This window comes from Argopecten irradians, chromosome 15 (assembly GCF_041381155.1).
Source record: "Argopecten irradians isolate NY chromosome 15, Ai_NY, whole genome shotgun sequence".
NCBI lineage: Eukaryota > Metazoa > Mollusca > Bivalvia > Pectinida > Pectinidae > Argopecten > Argopecten irradians.
The window spans coordinates 23,847,466-23,865,845 of record NC_091148.1 but is presented as its reverse complement, the minus strand read 5'-3'; the positions used below and the strand labels follow the sequence as shown (position 1 = coordinate 23,865,845).

At 34.5% G+C, this 18,380-nt stretch overlaps 1 protein-coding gene across 3 annotated transcripts; it reads left to right on the top strand.

Annotated features, from left to right (window-relative positions):
- The first annotated feature begins 82 nt into the window (after positions 1–82).
- On the top strand, positions 83–18,164 carry LOC138308554 (uncharacterized). Of its 3 annotated transcripts, XM_069249592.1 has the most exons (13): positions 83–354; positions 602–650; positions 1,833–1,968; positions 4,242–4,294; positions 5,230–5,296; positions 5,604–5,653; positions 6,084–6,123; positions 6,547–7,038; positions 9,361–9,506; positions 9,832–9,897; positions 10,164–10,359; positions 10,732–10,776; positions 11,632–18,164. In XM_069249592.1, exons 3-13 carry the CDS (start codon positions 1,893–1,895, stop codon positions 13,905–13,907), a joined length of 3,507 nt encoding a protein of 1,168 aa, XP_069105693.1. In that variant the 5' UTR covers positions 83–354; positions 602–650; positions 1,833–1,892; the 3' UTR covers positions 13,908–18,164. The 3 variants fall into 3 exon arrangements, with proteins under 3 accessions (XP_069105693.1, XP_069105692.1, XP_069105694.1); XM_069249591.1 differs by lacking the exon at positions 602–650 and having other exon boundaries at positions 11,632–18,163; XM_069249593.1 differs by lacking the exons at positions 83–354; positions 602–650 and adding an exon at positions 376–486.
- Positions 18,165–18,380: the final 216 nt, after the last annotated feature.

The window sequence follows — 18,380 nt, the reverse complement described above, 5'->3', positions numbered from 1 at the left end:
TTTCGGAAGCATTTTGCTAAATAATGAAATTTTAACCGGAAGTAAATTAATTTGTTGTTGTTTGATACAATAAGTTGATGAAGTAATTTCGAGGAAAGTTCAGCTCAAATTTCACTTTCTTTGATTTAAGACGAGCATGAATTGATCGATTGTATTTGATTTTTTGGTAACATCCCATGGATAGCAGATGTTCTCAACATTTTGTGTATCGAAACTATGGAATGAGTTGCACATGCGCACGTCAACTTTCGTTTTTGGTGGAGAACTCCACCATTCATTGTTTCCTTCCTGGAAAGTTTGGACTCGGTCACGTACAGAAGCGACAAATTGGATGTTTGTCGGTCATTTGCACAGGTATTCGACATTTCCTATAGATGTCATTATATCATTCTATAGATTAAGATCGATTTATTTTATTTTACAATTAGCCTAACCTAACGGAAAGACCAGAGGTGCGGGATTTTTTTATTCATGAGCTCCAATTAGGTAATGTCTCCTAAACCTGTATTAGACCATAACTGTAGGCCTACCCTTAACCAATGGTCATTCGTCACCGTTCATGTGATTTAGATACTATGTTGTTTCATTTTGATACTTGTAGTGTCTGGATTGGTTCGAACCTGGCCCCTATTTCTCAAAACAAACTCCAGGTAATCTTCGTTGTCAGGAAGATCTAGGACAGTAAAGAAGAAACTTAAGTAATTTTTTCACACAAATTACATATAGAGTTAAAAGAAACTAAAGTTTTGACTCAAGTCGGTGATTTTGTTTTAAAAAATTGGGGCATAAGTTAATTAACTGTAGGACTTCCAAACAGTGACGTTACACCCAGATTATGTTCTACAAATTGTCGAGCTGTTAGCTACACAACGGCTACTTGATTACCAATGAATGATCTAGTCCAGTCTGTGATGCTAATTTTTTTCATAAATCACAAAATTTTACTAGTCCAACTATTTAAACACTTGTCCAAATTAAGTACAGCTGTGTTGCTTTAGCACTTCAAATTCAGTCATGGCCAGAACACAAATTTTCACAAAATGATGCAGTCTGACTGAAATAATCGCATAAAGAATACACTCAAAATGTGTTGAGAAATGCAATTGACCACCGCTCTTGTAAATTGTAGCAATTAAAGATATCAATAGAATGGGGAGCTACTAGTCCAATCGGATTAGTTCATTACAATTGGTACTCTGGTTTTAAAATTTTTGGGTTTCGAACCAGTGCTTAAAGTCGCAGACTGCATGTAGTTCAAACAAACAACAAACAACACTCATATCACTCCTTTCCTTTAGACTCTTACTGGATACTATATAGTGTAACGGTTGATTTGATTATTAAATGTCAGTAACCATGTTGCTCAATTGGTACAGCTCTCTGGATAGGGTTCACAGGTCCTGGGTTCCAATCCTGGCTTAGCTGTGCATTTTTCTGCTCAATTTACTATAATTATAGATCTCACATTTTGAGACTGATCAAAACCAATATAACACTTAGTGAAACTTTGTTGATATAATTGCCTTGCTAAATCATGTATGCTTAGAAAATTATTTGTTCATCAGGTTTTGTTTTATTTATATAACCTTTTCTAATTTAGTACTTTCAGTGGCCAAAAGTAAGTTCTCAAAATGGCCAAAATAATTTTTGTCATAATTATAAATCCAACTTTCATTTTGTCCATAATTACAAACCTGTAACATGACATCCACCATCTTAGAAACTCACTTTTGTCGAAATGACTATACTTATGCATTTTACTTTATGGAATTAGCCAGCTTATTTTGCAATTGTATACACATTGGAAATTTAAATTTGGACATTTATTTCAGTATTTCAACTTTATGAAGATTATGGCCAATTTCCAAGCTTGATAAAAAAATAAACCAAATATGGCAGGAAGAAATCCAGTGCGAGAGAAGAAGCGCTGTAGAGAGATACTTGGTGTCTCAGAAGGAGCAAGCGAAGGTATTATATATATATATATGTTATGTAAATAATGTTTGGAGTCAAATTAAGGACAATAATAGATGTACACATATTCATTCCAATATTGATCTTTAGAAACTTCCTGAAGATGTTTTTTTGACAAGACATTTAAAATAGTTATCAACATAGATTACGATGTGAGAAACTTGAAATTCCACGTCTACCAATTATCCTTTTTGTGTTAATAGCTGCAATGAATATACGTAGCTTTAAAGACTTACAAACAAAGAATTTTAATCTTAAAGAGTTTGTGACACAAAACGTGATAAGTTGCCTATAGATTGGACCCCCTTTAAGTTCACCGAAATAGCCCATTCCATGGGGATGGCAAATACACACACTGAGATACCAGGCTAGGCATAGGACCATCTGGGCAGCTGACCTATTTGCAAAAATTTATTGCGATAACGAGGCTGCAGCCAGCATGCCGTCACTGGTTCACCGACTGGATCACCGCTGCTGAGCATAGAGCTAAACACCTAAACTTACAGCTATCTTATCCTGTGTGTCACATGAAATAATTACAGTATGTCATAAGAATCCAGTGTGGTGCAATCACATAAATAAAACAAGTTAAATAAAGTAAGTTTTCACTTCCTAAAGAAGAAGAAGAGTATTCAAAATGCATGGTTGAATTACATAAGAGTCCAGTTTGAGTTGATAGAAAATCATCATTTGTATGAATGGGGTTTTATATGGAGGCATTAAATTACTTCAGGGTCAATTTAATTCAAGTTTGAAAAGTTGACCTGTTATATATGACATGATTATGGTATTTATTGTACATTTACTCAGCCCTGTTTGTTAGTAAACATTATACATGGAATGTGCGTGTTTCAAAAGTTTTTTTGCTTGTAACAGCATAAGAAAAAAAAATAATCACCATTGCCAGCTACTTAATTACTCATACGAATGCTACATTACACATTATTAAATAAATAATTGCATAATATCAGTAATAATATCTGGCTGAAGAGTCATATAAATACATTATATCGAGAAGAGGATAAATGTAATGTATATAAATTATTGAAACAAAAGTCACATTTCGTTAATAATAAACATATCAATAGGTAAAATTGATAACAATGCGAACAATCTACAGAGATGTTTTTATTGAAAACTATGAAATTGACAGCAGACCTTAGATTCCAATTCCGTAACCATAGGATCACAGAAACCACATGAGCACCTGTTGAAAATTTAAAAAAAATATAACTAAATATATGTATCCACAACATATAATGGAAAAATTGACTTTTGGTATTTGAACCATGTAATTAGCTTTGTCTGACAGTAGTAACCAATGTCATTATTATACATTTCTCTGTTGTTATCTACATTGTAATCCTTATTTACTGAATTTTTCAATTGTACATTGACATAGTAATAAAGTATATCACGCATTGTTGTCATTGATGTTGATTAATAAAAGACATTTTATTGAGATACAAGTATGTTTGTAACATTATGTGTATATGTAGGCATGTAAAATTAATGTAGCATACAAATGCATTTAGGTTTATGCAGTTATAATGTAAGAAAAGGAGAAATTAATTGTTCTCAATGGATTATTTTAATATAGAAAATTAAATTATGTAAGACATATGACAGCTTACATTCACAGAAATTATCTGATGTATACCCATGAAGGCATCCACATTTATATTCAATGCCAATAGATTAAAAAAATAACAGGTGTATTACAAACCATCCTGTGTTTGTCACATGATACTCTTGATCACTTGATCAGCATCTGAAACATCTGGCAATGTTATCCTCCCTTCTTGGTAAAAAGAGAATTATCAGTATTCATCAAAGGTTCAAACTGGTATGGTATCATGTCCGGAACAAAACCCAAAGCAGGGATATCACTGTCATTGTTTTCCGCTGCAGATATTTACAAAATACTAGAAGACTCTGTAGTTTTTTTCTTTATAAATATACAGTATCTACAGCAGACAGCAGAGCATGGTGAAACAGTTGACGCGTTGGTACCACGTGACTGGCTAGCTCATTAAAGTTTTCTCAGCCGCAGCAATTTTATCCTTACTGCCCTTAAATTAGATAAACAGCTTTGCGGAGTGCTGTGAAACGTGTGTCAGCCAACATTGATGGGATCAAACTATCATTAAATGTATAAAAAGGTTTTTGTGTCACAAACCCTTTAATGATATAGTAGGCTGGGAAGGTATATTTGCTCTAGATACATATTGGTTCCTCCAATTTATTTATTGAATTTTTCTTTTCAGATGAAATAAAAAAAGCTTACAAGAAACTGGCACTTCGCTACCATCCTGACAAAGTAAGTTATGTGACCTTGTTTTAAATCTTAAATTTGGAGCTCAAAATCAGGATAACCAATAGATCAAGATTTTCTTTACATAACCATTGTTATTGTATGTCTTTTGTCATTTTTTTACACAAAATAAAGTAAGAAATACACCAAGCATTTCATTAATATAGAAGAATCAAATTTTGTAGTAACATCGAAAGACATATAACAGTTGATTTTGTTACCAGAAAAGTTGATAGATATAGTTTTATATAGTTTTCGGGTGAACAAGTGGTGTAGTGGTTAAGCCACTCGCCTCTCACCTAGCCGGCCATAAGTTGTATAACTTGTTTCGCAATCGATGTAAAATAAATAAAGTTTATAGTTTTATAGTTTTTAAATAGTATCTGTAAGTCCTTTCCCCCCCCCCCCCCCCCCCCATCCAAGAAGCAGCATTAGACCAATACAGTGAAACTTGCCCTGGCGACCACCTCTGTATAAAGACCACCTCTGTATAAAAACCACTCTTAGAATCCCAAATGGTCATTAATAACACAATTTTACCTGTGTATAAAGACCACTTAGCTGTAGAAAAAACTGTTTCCCTTGACCTTTGGGTGGGCTTTATAAACAGGTTTGACTGTGTTGCTAGAATGTATAAAAATGATCTTTTTGAAGCTAGCTTAGATGATAGTTTAACAAGAGAATACTATAATACTAGTCCACTCTGTCTATACTGACCACCCAAGGGGAGGCAAAAAACGGTCACTATACACAATGCTCTTGTAGACAGGTTGAGGTTTTTGTGCCAGTTACCATGTAAATATCACAAAATATGTTATTTAATTAAATCATCACAACATATTGATTGGTTTAGATGCTACACCACTGACAAATTAACAGTTTTCTCTGAGACCATAATAAATGTATTTGTCTAGGTCTATATTTTACTTTGTGTTTTACAGAATGACAGTACAGACGCAAAGGAAAAGTTCCAGGAAATCAGCTATGCCTACAAATATCTCACTGAAGGTAAGTCTGATTTCATATTCACAAGGGAGACAACTTTATAATGTTATATTATGATAATGTAATAACTATTAAAATTGTTTTTGCCATAATTGTAATAAAATTCTCACAAAAGAAATGTATAATAATAATATACAGCTAAGTAATGTATTGGAAAACTTTCTATAAATAGATGACTATAAACAAGGAAATATACCATTACATCATTAGATGTCAGGAATATCGAGAAGATGAAATTAATCTACATGTCTGCATGAATGACAATGTAAAGAATTTAAAACCTGTCTTTTTGCATATTTTGTATTTGTAGGACCAAGTTCTATGGGGGGTCAAGGGGAACAACAAGGCGACGGTATTCCAGTAAGTATGGACCAATATATATTCCGTCTTTGCATATTACAGAGTTATCTCCCTTGTTGGAAGCATTTTTACAAGTTGAAGGCCTACATGTCCAGTATGTCTAAAATGTGATGAGATGACTTTGTAATTGTTGCTATTTACAGGTGTTATAGTCTATCTGGATAGTTGAGCTGTGACATATTTTACCATCCAAATTAATGTACTCACTATTTATTTTGTTATAATGGTGATTTAGATCCTACAATAAATGTTACCAATATAATATTATCTAGAATATTAAAAATAACTCCTTTCGCTCCCCTATATATTAATTGTTCAAGAAGGATTTCACCTAGCTTTTCTTGTGTTTCTATGTACCTGAAGATGGCCAAGAAGCCGAAAATTTGTGGAAGGGATATTTATACTATTTAATATTTTTCTCTTTCCATAGTTTGATATCCTGGTCAGGCTGTTCCCATGGCTAGTTCAAGGTAAGGGGCTAGTAGCTCTACCATAGTTATGAATGTGACATTATGATTTATCCTGCAAAGACATCAATTTTGTTGGATTGTTCCAAACACTTAATTTAAACAAACTCAGCTGTGATATCATTCTGCACATATGATATTGTACCCTCGTAAGATTTGATGACACATATTCTGAGTAATATTTTTCATTATGAATAAAGTAATGTAGTTTACAGTATATAATTTGCTATTATCAGCTGTTAATAAAAAGCTGTATTTTAGAATTTTCATAAATGGCAATGTCATATTCAAACATTGTTGTAAATCTATTAATGTCAATATGTTTTATATTTAACTTGTATGAGAATTGTGAAAAATCCTTCTTCTTTTAAAAATAATACCAGGTAAACAATTTTTATAAATTGATGAAACTATTATGTATTCCAGATATGGGAGTAAGCTCCCCTTTTATGTTTGGCGGACCCTTCGGTGAGAGTGGTTTGTTTGGAGGCAGTCCATTTGGTTTCCAGCGGACTTCATTATTTATGGGATTTGATGAAGGATTTTTTGTGATTGATGATGACCCAGATCCGTTCTTTGGACTATCACCAAGATTTTCCTCGCGTAGATCCCATGGCCATATACTACAATGTAACCATAGACACCAATCCACAGGCTTCAGGTCGTCTGGTCAAAATAGACAGAACTCTAGAAGTTTTAATAGTGTTTATTCTCAGCCAGGACATAACATGTCTCGATCACAAGCATACGGTGCTGCAGATAAGAAGAAGTCGGCCAAACAAAACCAGAATAATTCTAGTCAAAATCAGGAGACATTCCACACAGAACTCCCGCCTCAGAAACCAGCATCAGATAATAATAAAAAGAAAAAGAAAAAGAAGAAAAAGAAATCTGCTAATCAAAATGAAGATACTTTAGGTAAGTATATATATATGCTAATGATAATAATTTTAGACAATTTATTCATTTGGTAACTTTTACTCTCCTGCTTGGTCATCTGTAATCAATTCCGTTTTCGCAGAGTAGAGTAATCCAGGTAGGTATCCATCATGACATCATTATTTTGTGAGTGAACCTCACATCGTTATCTCTTAAAAGTACAGTGGAACTCGGTTAATACGAACTCGAAGGGACCGAGTTAAAACTTTGAGTTATCCGAGCGTTCGAATTAAGCGAGTTCTCGTGTCTACTGACTTTGTACAAATCGACTAGTTCTATGTCGTAAAACTATGTGAACAAGAGAGATGTCAAAATCGCCGATGGTAGTTGCAAAATTATGACAATAAAACCGAGATATATATATTTTGAAATGCCGTTCTACGGCAGATTTATGAAAAAGAAATCGGCATTTTCGACAATCTCGTTGTCCAAAAAATCTCATTTCGAGTTATAAGAACGTTTTATGTATGATTTTTGTCATTCGGACTCAAAATGTACTTCGTATTATCCGAGTTCTTCGAGTTTTCCAAATTCGAATTATCCAAGTTCTTTAAACAAAGATAAAGAGGGAATTCGGCCGTGACCGGCAAAGTATTTCGTATTAAGCAGGGTTTTTAGCCCGCCATCATCAGATGGGGGGCTATTCAAATCGCCTTTCGTCCGTGGTCCGTGGTCCGTCCGTCCGTCCGTTAACAATTCTTGTTACCACTATTTCTCAGAAAGTGCTAAAGGGATCTTTTTCAAATTTCATATGTAGGTTCCCCTAAGACCCTTGTTGTGCATATTGCATTTTGGGACCGATCAGTCAACAAGATGGCCGACAGGCGGCCATCTTGGATTTTGATGGTTAAAGTTTGTTACCGCTATTTCTCAAAAAGTACTGAAGGGATCTTTCTCAAATTTCATATACAGGTTCCCCTAGGGCCCTAGTTGTGCATATTGCATTTTGGGACCGATCGGTGAACAAGATGGCCGACAGGCAGCCATCTTGGATTTTGATAGTTAAAGTTTGTTACCGCTATTACTCAAAAAGTGCTGAATGGATCTTTCTCAAATTTCATATACATGATCCCCTAGGACCCTTGTTGTGCATATTGCATTTTGGGACCGATTGGTGAACAAGATGGCCGACAGGCGGCCATCTTGGATTTTGATAATTAAAGTTTGTTACCGCTATTTCTCAAAAAGTACTGAAGGGATCTTTCTCAAATTTCATATAAAGGTTCCCCTAGGACCCTAGTTGTGCATATTGCATTTTGGGATCGATCGGTAAACAAGATGGCCGACAGGTGGCCATCTTGGATTTTGATAGTTAAAGTTTGTTACCGCTATTACTCAAAAAGTGCTGAAGGGATCTTTCTCAAAATTCATATACATGATCCCCTATGACCCTTGTTGTGCATATTGCATTTTGGGACCGATTGGTGAACAAGATGGCCGACAGGCGGCCATCTTGGATTTTGATAATTAAAGTTTGTTACCGCTATTTCTCAAAAAGTACTGAAGGGATCTTTCTCAAATTTCATATAAAGGTTCCCCTAGGACCCTAGTTGTGCATATTGCATTTTGGGATCGATCGGTAAACAAGATGGCCGACAGGTGGCCATCTTGGATTTTGATAGTTAAAGTTTGTTACCGCTATTTCTCAAAAAGTACCGAAGGGATCTTTCTCAAATTTCATATATAGGTTTTCCTAGGGCCCTAGTTGTGCATATTGCATTTTGGGACCGATTGATGAACAAGATGGCCGACTGACGGCCATCTTGGATTTTGATAGTTAAAGTTTGTTATCGCTATTTCTCAGAAAGTACTGAAGGGATCTTTCTCAAATATCATATATAGGTTCTCCTAGGATCCTAGTTGTGCATAGTACCTTTTAGGACTGATGCATAATGCCTTTCGGGACCGATCGGTAAACAAGATAGGCAACCGGTCGCCATCTTAGATTTCATTGTTGAAGTTTGTTACCACTATTTCTTAGAAAGTACTATAGCGATCTGTCTCAAATTTTATATGTAGTGTGTTTGAAAAAGTTTGAAAAGCAGGGAAAAGATCCCTCTTTCCATTGTCAGACATTGATCATTCTTTGGTGGGCGCCAAGATCCCTCTGGGATCTCTTGTTGAATTATTCGAGTTCGTATCAACCAAGTTCCACATGACATAACACTTTCAAATACATGTCATCATAATCCAGTGCCATTCTTATATATTTGAGTTACTTCCCTTATCTCACTTTGTCAGTACAGTACCAAGTTCACATTCTGTTTCTATGATATTCTACAGGCTACATCTATGTTTCAGATCCCTTAGCAGAAACAGAAAAGATTGAAGTTCCCAAGGAAACACCCATTTTGGAATCACAGAATCCCCAGGAAAAGAAAAACTTCAATAATCAAGAATCTACAAATCCTCCACCACAAAAACAGGAGCCAGAACCAAAGAAAGAGGTGTGTGAATCTCTCTATCTCTCCTGTTTCCATTAGGTTAAAGTTCAATGTTGTCAGTCGTTAACAACTGAACCTTGTTAACTCAAAATCATATCACTTTCCTTGGTAATTTTAAATGTTTCATTAGGCCCGACTAAAACTTCTCTTAATATTCAAGTACACTTAATCAAATACTTAATAATTAAATCATGAAATGTAAGTGATTTATAGTATACCACATTCCAATTTTGCTTTAAAAGGTAAGTGGTAGAATATGTCTTTATTTTGATATGCACATTTTAGTTAGATACTTTATGACTTGCAAAACACATTCATTGTATCAAAGGTACCACAAAGACTGAATAAAAAAGCCAGAAGGAAGTTACAGCGTGAACACCTGAGGAAAGAGAAGGTACGGTCCCCTTGAGTTATCTCCCTTGGTACTGGAGTAACCTCCTTTGGTGTTTGAAGTTATCTATTCATTTAATTTTGCATTTCTCTCTTGCTATTGGAATTTGCAAACAAAGCATTGAAAAAATATTTTATCTACAATTACATCAATAGGGCTTCTTAAATGTAAATGATGATACAAGAAAGTTGTTCGGCGTCATAAGTTAAGTCACTACAAAAAAAAGTCAATAGTATAAAAATTGAGGAACTTTCTTTCTAACCTAACAGAATACCAATGATTCAACAGCCACACTTAGTGATACAACAGACAAGGAACGACACCGCCCTGTTATAGAGGATCTCGGCGATGTTGATGATAAAGAAGATGTGATGAGTGAAGAAAGTGACAGTGACGATGATACTAGAGATGATACAGAATCATCGACCTCCGCAACCAATTACGACCCTGAAGTCATTGCCGAAGGTAAGTTGTGAAAAGAAATATGGTTATCATTTTGTTTGCAATCCTTAAGTAAATAAATTGAGATGAATTAAGATGTTTACAAAACTTTATTTATGTTTTCCCACATTGATTTTCTGTAAACATTTTGATCAGGGTGCTTTTGATATGCATTTATATTTATTGAATACTGGTAGATCAAAACTTAAACTGTACATTTTAGTTTAAATGGAAATAGGAGGATTATTAGTGTTATAAATCATTTGTTCATAGTTTTCTGCTAAAAATTATTATTATAAAATATACACATTTAAGAGCCTGTATAAGTAGCTCATACATACCTGGTATGTTTAATTCTTGATGAAGTTAATATGTTTTATTTGATATTTCCTTCAGATACACAAAGTTATGAAAAGAAGTCAAGGAGAATGAGGAAAAATGGTAAATTGATATTTTCTGGAAAAATTATGTTTCTAAAGGAAGATGTTTGCTTGATAGTAAATATTCCAACAAAGTTAAATAAAGTATGGATATTTCCAATTTTGATATCGAGCATAATTCTTAAATAAATACATGTATTGAAAATTAGTATAAGAACTACTAGGTAGTGTTTTAATACTTTTATCTGGACCATAACTTTCATTATGTTATTGTTGATCATGGTAAATGGTTCTCCATTACCTAAAGCCAATGTGTAATGTGTTGTTAAGTCATCCAACATCAAAGAAAGATGTACATTGTAATATACTTCTCTATAATTCAATTTTGCTTGTTACGAGCATTTCCATTGGCTTAAAAATTTACTTTATCAGCCCATAAAGGAAAAAATGGCGTCGCCATTTGTAACGTCGCTTCTGATTGGCTGAGATGACGGCGTAATAATTTCATAGACAAAAGAGTCCCAAAATGAATTTTAAATGTTGAAGAGATTATCTTTAGTAAATTGAATTATAAGGATTAATTTGAATAGATTTTTTATGTTATGGAGATATAACACAAAAATCTGAGTGTACTCTCATCATAAACCGCTGCGCGGTTTATTTAGAGTATACTCAGATTTTTGTGTTATATCTCTATAACATAAAAAATCTATTCAAGTTAATCCTTAAATAATGTTATGCATGGAATATATTTTCAATCATTTTGCTTTGACAAAAAAATGAGAGGTCAAGAACACTCAAAGTGCCACATTCTGTAAGCCTCACTTTCAAACCATTTAAAAAAAAAACATAACAAATCTCTAATTTATGAATGTAAATTATTGATGATTATGAAACTTTTTATTTTCTTTTACAGAAAAGAAAAAGCAGAGATCTGAAGAAGAAGACATCCTCAAACGAAATTCTTTTTCTGGAAACTACAACGATTTGCTGCCAAAGTCTGCACAGGAAGAAGAGGAAATGATTCGGATAGCCATGGAGATGAGTAAAGTTTACAACGAAAAGAAGGAAGAACAGACAGACAGACAATCCTCAGGGAAAATAGAGAAAAACAGATGTGATCATACAGACATTAATGGTATAGACGATATCGGAAATATAAGTTTATCCGAGAACCCACCGAACGTGATCTTGGATGTAAATTCTAAAGTGCCAAACAGTTACAAAGACTTAGGAAACAGCTCTCAGCAACCTTGTGAGAAAAAGACTGGCAGTTGGTATGATAGTATTGGTTCAGTACCTTCAAAGGATGCTGATGATATCGATTTTACAAAGACATATTACAGGGAAGTTAAAGATCCCATTGGGGAAAAGGCCTTCTCTCTTGGATTAGATAAAGAGAGTAGAAATGCACCCTTGCCATCGCGGCTTTCTTCTATCGATTCTGACACAGACTATTTTGACAATTCTCAATTCTTCAGGTCGAATGGCACCCCTGACACCTGGAATGACTCAGCAATGCAAAACAAAGACTCTAGACTCTATGAAAAAACGAAATGGCAAGCCATTCCAGAAAGTCAGTTAAAGGGGGAAAATGATGCTTCAAACTCATCTCAAGGTTATAAACAGAATTCTCATCAAAATATATATGAATTTGATGTGGGGCAAGTTCCTAAACAGTCATTCCCACATAATCGGCATGGCACAGATTATCCGATGGGATTATCCAACAGTGAGTCTGTCCGCCACGTACCAAAAGATCCTTACACGATCAACCAGCCGACAAAGCCTAGCCCAATACAGCCACCCTTCACAGAGCAGGAATCGGAATGTCAGAAACAGAAAATGTCTGCCGGTTACCCGTTTTTGTTCCAGGGTGGGTCTGGAGAGACTGTTCCTGAACCGTACAATCAGCACCGGTCCAACAAGTCTTTCTACACAGGAGAGACAGTTCCAGAGCCATATAGTCTACACGGACGAAATAAGCCATTCCATTCCGGGCCTAGCATGCAAGATCACAAACAGCAGAATTCAGACAACTTCAGGTATCAGCCAAATTCAAAGACTGATCAACAACATTTAAGTTTTTACCGTGATTCAAAAGTTCCCCCTTTTAGTTCAAAAGGATTTGGAAAAGGAGAAACTCCGGAGTTTTATGGAAGTTCTGTGTATGCTCCGAAGTCTACCAAGGACACGAAAGCCGACCCTGACGGTATGAGTTTCTACAGAGATCCAATGTTCTTCCAGAAGAACAGGGGAGCCAACCAGGAGTATACAAAATCTAGTATATATGGTTCTGAATTAATCCCAAACCCCGACCTACACATTAACAAAACTTGTCAAAACAATCAAGCAAACAGTGCAGATCACGCCAAGTTGTTTGGAAACCCCATGGGGAACCCCAATGACAGAATACATATTAGTAGTGGATTTACTGGTGCTCCGCAGGGGAAACCAGATGGGGCCCCTCAAGGGGTTCATCATGGTATACCAGCGGGGGCCTCTCATCATGGGAATCCAATGAATATAGAAAGGAGCAGACTTTTTGCTGGTGCTTACGGCTCGAACATCAACCTTAGCAAACAGACTCCAAATACAATTACAAGTCAAATGTATGGAGGCCCCCAGGTGAACCTTCAAAGTGCCCCCAGGAAACAAAGTGCCCCTTATAGTAATGCTGGTCATCTGAACGGTGCATACATTCCTGGAGACACGGGACGGATGTATGGGAGCCAGGTCAGGCCCCAAGTGAACCCTATCGGTACATCGTACAGTGGTCAAAACACGCCAAATCCAGTATCTGGTAACATGTATGGAAGCATGTATGGACAGAATATTGGGAAACCCGCTAGTACCTCTAGTCACCAAAACAACATCACTCATCCTCAGTCATACGGCAACCAGTATGGTTACCATAGCAACCAATCTGTAAGTGACAGTATAAATCCTATACCCACAGTTCCAGTGGAACATCCGGGCAAAACGACGTCGTATGCAGCAACAACTCGGCATGTGGACGATATGGACGACATTGATGATGTAAACCTTAATTTCAGTGAAAGGTCAGAGTTCAGAGGTCAGAGTGAAACCAGCATGAACTCTGACCTCTCACAGGTACTAGGTGGAAGAAGTTTATACATTCCTGCTGGTATTCAGGAAAACATGTATAAGGGAGCTTACCGTGATAAGTGATAGAGATTCTACAGTAATAAGTTAAATATATTTCTACAGTATATATCTCACAGAATAAGCTTGTATTCAAATGGAAGTGAAATAGACATGAATAGTCAAAACATAGATAAAAAGATGATGGGATTACAAAATGTAGTCTTTAATGTTGTCACTTATCAATTGAAGATTATCACATAAGTATTAAATCTGCTTTAGTTTTCAAGGTCAAGGTTGTACAATTGAACTCAGCAATCTATTTTATTTAATGGTTGTATTTTCTGTCTTTTTACATGTAATACATCAAACAGATTCTATGGATTGTAACTCTAAAATCTACCATCGGTTATTTTACTGGAACAACCCTGAAGGAATCACTCTTTTGGTACACTCTAATGTCAAACATGAGACGATGTCTTGCTGTAGAAACAATGCTTGGATGGTGTTATTAGGGTATTTGTTATTAGGGTAATCATTAAGTTAGATATTATGTTTGAAACACCTCAAATGATGTCTTGTAGGATTGCAGCTAAAGAAACGTTAGGATATACTTGGTAATAAGTTACTTTTGAAATGATATTACATATTATACAAGCTGCCAAAATAAGATTACAAGTGTAAGATAAAAATCATATGGTCTTAAAAACGTCTCTATGTGACTATTTATAATCATAGTGGATCAAGTCTTATATCATGTTAAAAGCTGCTTACCACGAATGATTGACAATTTCGCTGTAATTTACAATACAAAATAGTGTCAGAGGCTTATACATTTTCTACTATTTTAGATTCTTTCATTAAGAATAAATTTCTGTATGAATATCAGTTTCTTGAATCTGATGCTTCGTAACCTTTATCTTTATGTGATAATGTTATACAGAATAATATAGCTATATCTCATTGGAACACAGAGACGGAATAATATAATTTACTGTAAATAATTTCTCAAGATAAAATTCACTTGCCTTAAACTATAAATTGTATTTGGTAATGAGAGCGAATTGAAATACATACTGTAATATAAATCTTGACATATATATACATTGATGTTCTCTGATCAAAGTTTAGAGAAGTGCTCAAAATTCCTAAATTCATTGGATGAATCACTTATGACTGGGGGGGTCAAAAAAAAAAACCAATAGCTTCATCCAATTCTGTTTGATATCAATACTGTAACTCAGCTTTCTTTCGCTGCTACTAAATTTCGTGATTTCTATTTCAAAACAAGTTTGCAAAAATTAACATCCGCGGATTTAAAATTTTAATGGAATTTCCAATCATTATCACCGGTAGATGTTAATTAGTGTATATGATGTTTAATGTCAGTGTGGGGTATTAGTAAGGTTGTAAGAAGTGATGTTCATTTGGTTTTGATATACATTAGAAGTAAACAGAAGCTTCTAGTACGTTCACACAGTCCGTCTGCATTACCACTAGTCATTATAGTTAGAGCACATCATGACTAATTAATCACTGTACAAACTGTACAAAGATGCTCCACCGCCGACAGAGCATAAATGATATTCATCATTTGAATTTACGTACAATAATTGGTGTTAATCGTGTATATTGATATGTTTAATTAACACAAAAAAAATCTAAAATAATTTATTTTGCCTTTGGTGCATGTGCAATCAGTACTTCATTCCATATAGGATATAGTGCCATGGAATTTTTTCGGGATACAAGTAATTATTTTTCATATTTTTAACTTGAAGTAAAATTAGAAGCTCAAACTTTTCAATGCTGGTAATGGTGTAAGTAAAAGTAAGTAACTTTTGTAACCGAAGAAAAATACCAAATCGTCTGCTCCTGTTTTTGATAGTGATGAAATACCATTTGTCAGCGGTGGAGCATCTTTAAAAGTTTTACCAAAAGCTGAACAAAAATGCGCTATTGCAAATGGTGAAGCTTGAGCAGTTCTTTTGTTTTGTTTATACTTCAGCATTACATTTCTTGAATGAATATATATCATATACCCGTACTAGGATTCATTTTGTGTTTTACTCGATACACAAAGAGTATACTCTCATAGTAAACAGTTTCTTGGTTTTGATTTCATTTGTACAAACCTAGGAATTATTCATCCTGTTTGATGATTCAATGATAACATGATCATTACATTAAAACTGGTATTGATAATTTATATTTTATACGGTAAATCACAGAATGAAAGTGTGCTGTCAGGCGGCAGGTTTGGGTGTTACATTAATACAATTTTGTAAATTTATCACTGATTTTTATTTCCTGTTTTTCCATGAAAATCTTCATATTTAGGCATTTGAGCAACACACATGACCATTTAAAATAATCTCTTCACAGATTTAAGTTTACATTTGTGTAAATTTTCTGATAATATTGATAATTCTGTATGTTAAATTATTTGTTTTTGTGCCAACTTAATTAGATGCAGATAAGTTTCTTCACATTTGCACATTCAATTTCTGAGAAGTACCATGGTATATAAAACTCATTCATAATATATTTGCTGAAGAAATATTCCCTAGAGCAATGTGATGGCTTCGTAGTTAAGGTTTTAATCCCAATATTATATCACTTAACCCTCTATCTCTGGGCTGTGAGTTAGAAACCTGTGTAGGGCAGTTTCCAGGTAATTATATACTGACAGTAGGTTGGTTGATTGTCTTTGGGGACTTCGGCTTTCCTTTACCGCCTAAACATGGTTCTTCCTTACATCAATCTTCGTGGCCACAAAGTCTGCTCAAAATAAGTTTGGTAACTCCACAAAGAATTTCAAACCTGTATGATAAAAATCTTCCAGGTTCTTCATTTTCCATTTCTAATTGTAAAATCAAATAGCTGCAAAATAAGTTATATTGCAGTATAATGAGGTTGTAAGTGAATTAGATCTAGATTTGTTTTTCTCAAAGCTCACTGTGGATTGACATGTATTCTGGTTCCTTTTCAAATGTTGTCCTCATTTCTAATGATACAGTAAAACACGGTTATATCACTTTGTTATAAGCATAGTTCATTAGACAGTGTACATTTATTACATGTGTCTTATAGGAACTTTGATGGGGAATGAAAATTACTACATTATAATAGCAAATTCATTGTACAAAGTCAGCGCGTTTACTATAAACATGTTTTACTGTACTGTGTATGCTTGGGTTAAAGTATGATTTTCATTCGTGTGTTTGGTATCATTGTTACAGTATCCGAGTCTGATTTTATCCTTAAACATCATCATTTGAATTGATTCACAGCGACCTCGATAAGGTCTGTATATTATATATAAATGTAATTATAGACTTATGAGAGAATCATTGTACATCGTCGGAAACCCACAAGTTACCACTCTTATCGTTTATCACAAATAAAGGGGCGAGTGGTGACTTGTGGGTTTCCGACAATGCAAGTATTGCTGATAAGACCAGGAATATATACCAGCTACAGAATGTGTTGTTGATATCATCATTCCTTATCTCCCTCACCCCTTAAAACTTCACAATTAACTGCAATGACCTTAGAGCTAGAATAATTCTACGGGAAAGGAAAAGAATTATTTTCTATCCTGGAAAAATACAACATTCTTTAAATTACAGAATCTACAAAATATGTATAACTTAGAGTAAATATTGAGGAATTGTTTAATATTGGTGGTATTTGTCAATATTGGTGGTATTTGTCAATATTGGTGGTATTTGTCAATATTGGTGGTATTTGTATAATATATTGACTAATTGATGGTCCAGATTCTGGTACGACCAGTCTGGGACACTACATGTATTATAAAGGAATTTGAGAAATTCCTCGATGTTATGAATCGCTCACAAACTGCTTCATTTGTTTATGTTATCAATGGAATTACTGTGAGTGCCATATGAATAAATTTGATAAAGCATCAGAAATTGATGAATAAAATATGTGAATGCCAGAAAATGTGATGGGTTGTTTGTGTAAATGAGATTACTGGGTGCAAAGAAAATGTAGAAGACTACAGTCGGTAATACGGTAAGACCCCCTCCCATCATTTCTAGAATATGGCGGAGGAGTGGAGGCTCAACAGGAGCTATATATAGAGCCATCATACATTCTTTATTTCCGACTCCTAAAAGTTTTTGAAGTTAAATGGGTCAAAATTCAAGATGGCTGCTTGTTGATCATCTTGACAGATTAATATGCGTAAATAGAGATTAAAGATGCTCCACCGCTGAAAAATGGTATTTTTTCACTATCAAAAACAGGAGAAGATTTAGTATTTTTCTTCAGTTACAAAAGTTACTTACTTTGCACTATTACCACCAAAAAAAGTTTGAGCTTTTAATTTTACTTCAAGTTAAAAATATGAAAAATAATTAATTGCATCCCGAAAAAATTCCGTGACACTATATCCTGTATGGAATGAAGTAATGATTCCCCATGCACCAAAAGCAAAATCGTTTTTTTAATATTACTTTGTGTGCTAATTGGACATATATATACACGATTAAACACCAATTATTGTTCAAATGATGAATATCATTTATGCTC

Excerpts from the sequence above, each read along its gene's own strand:
- LOC138308554 (XM_069249592.1), top strand. The coding sequence starts at position 1,893 with ATGGCAGGAAGAAATCCAGTGCGAGAGAAGAAGCGCTGTAGAGAGATA. Across the intron at positions 6,124-6,546 it reads GTTCCCATGGCTAGTTCAAG|ATATGGGAGTAAGCTCCCCT; the intron begins GTAAGGGGCTAG and ends TATGTATTCCAG. Across the intron at positions 7,039-9,360 it reads TCAAAATGAAGATACTTTAG|ATCCCTTAGCAGAAACAGAA; the intron begins GTAAGTATATAT and ends TCTATGTTTCAG.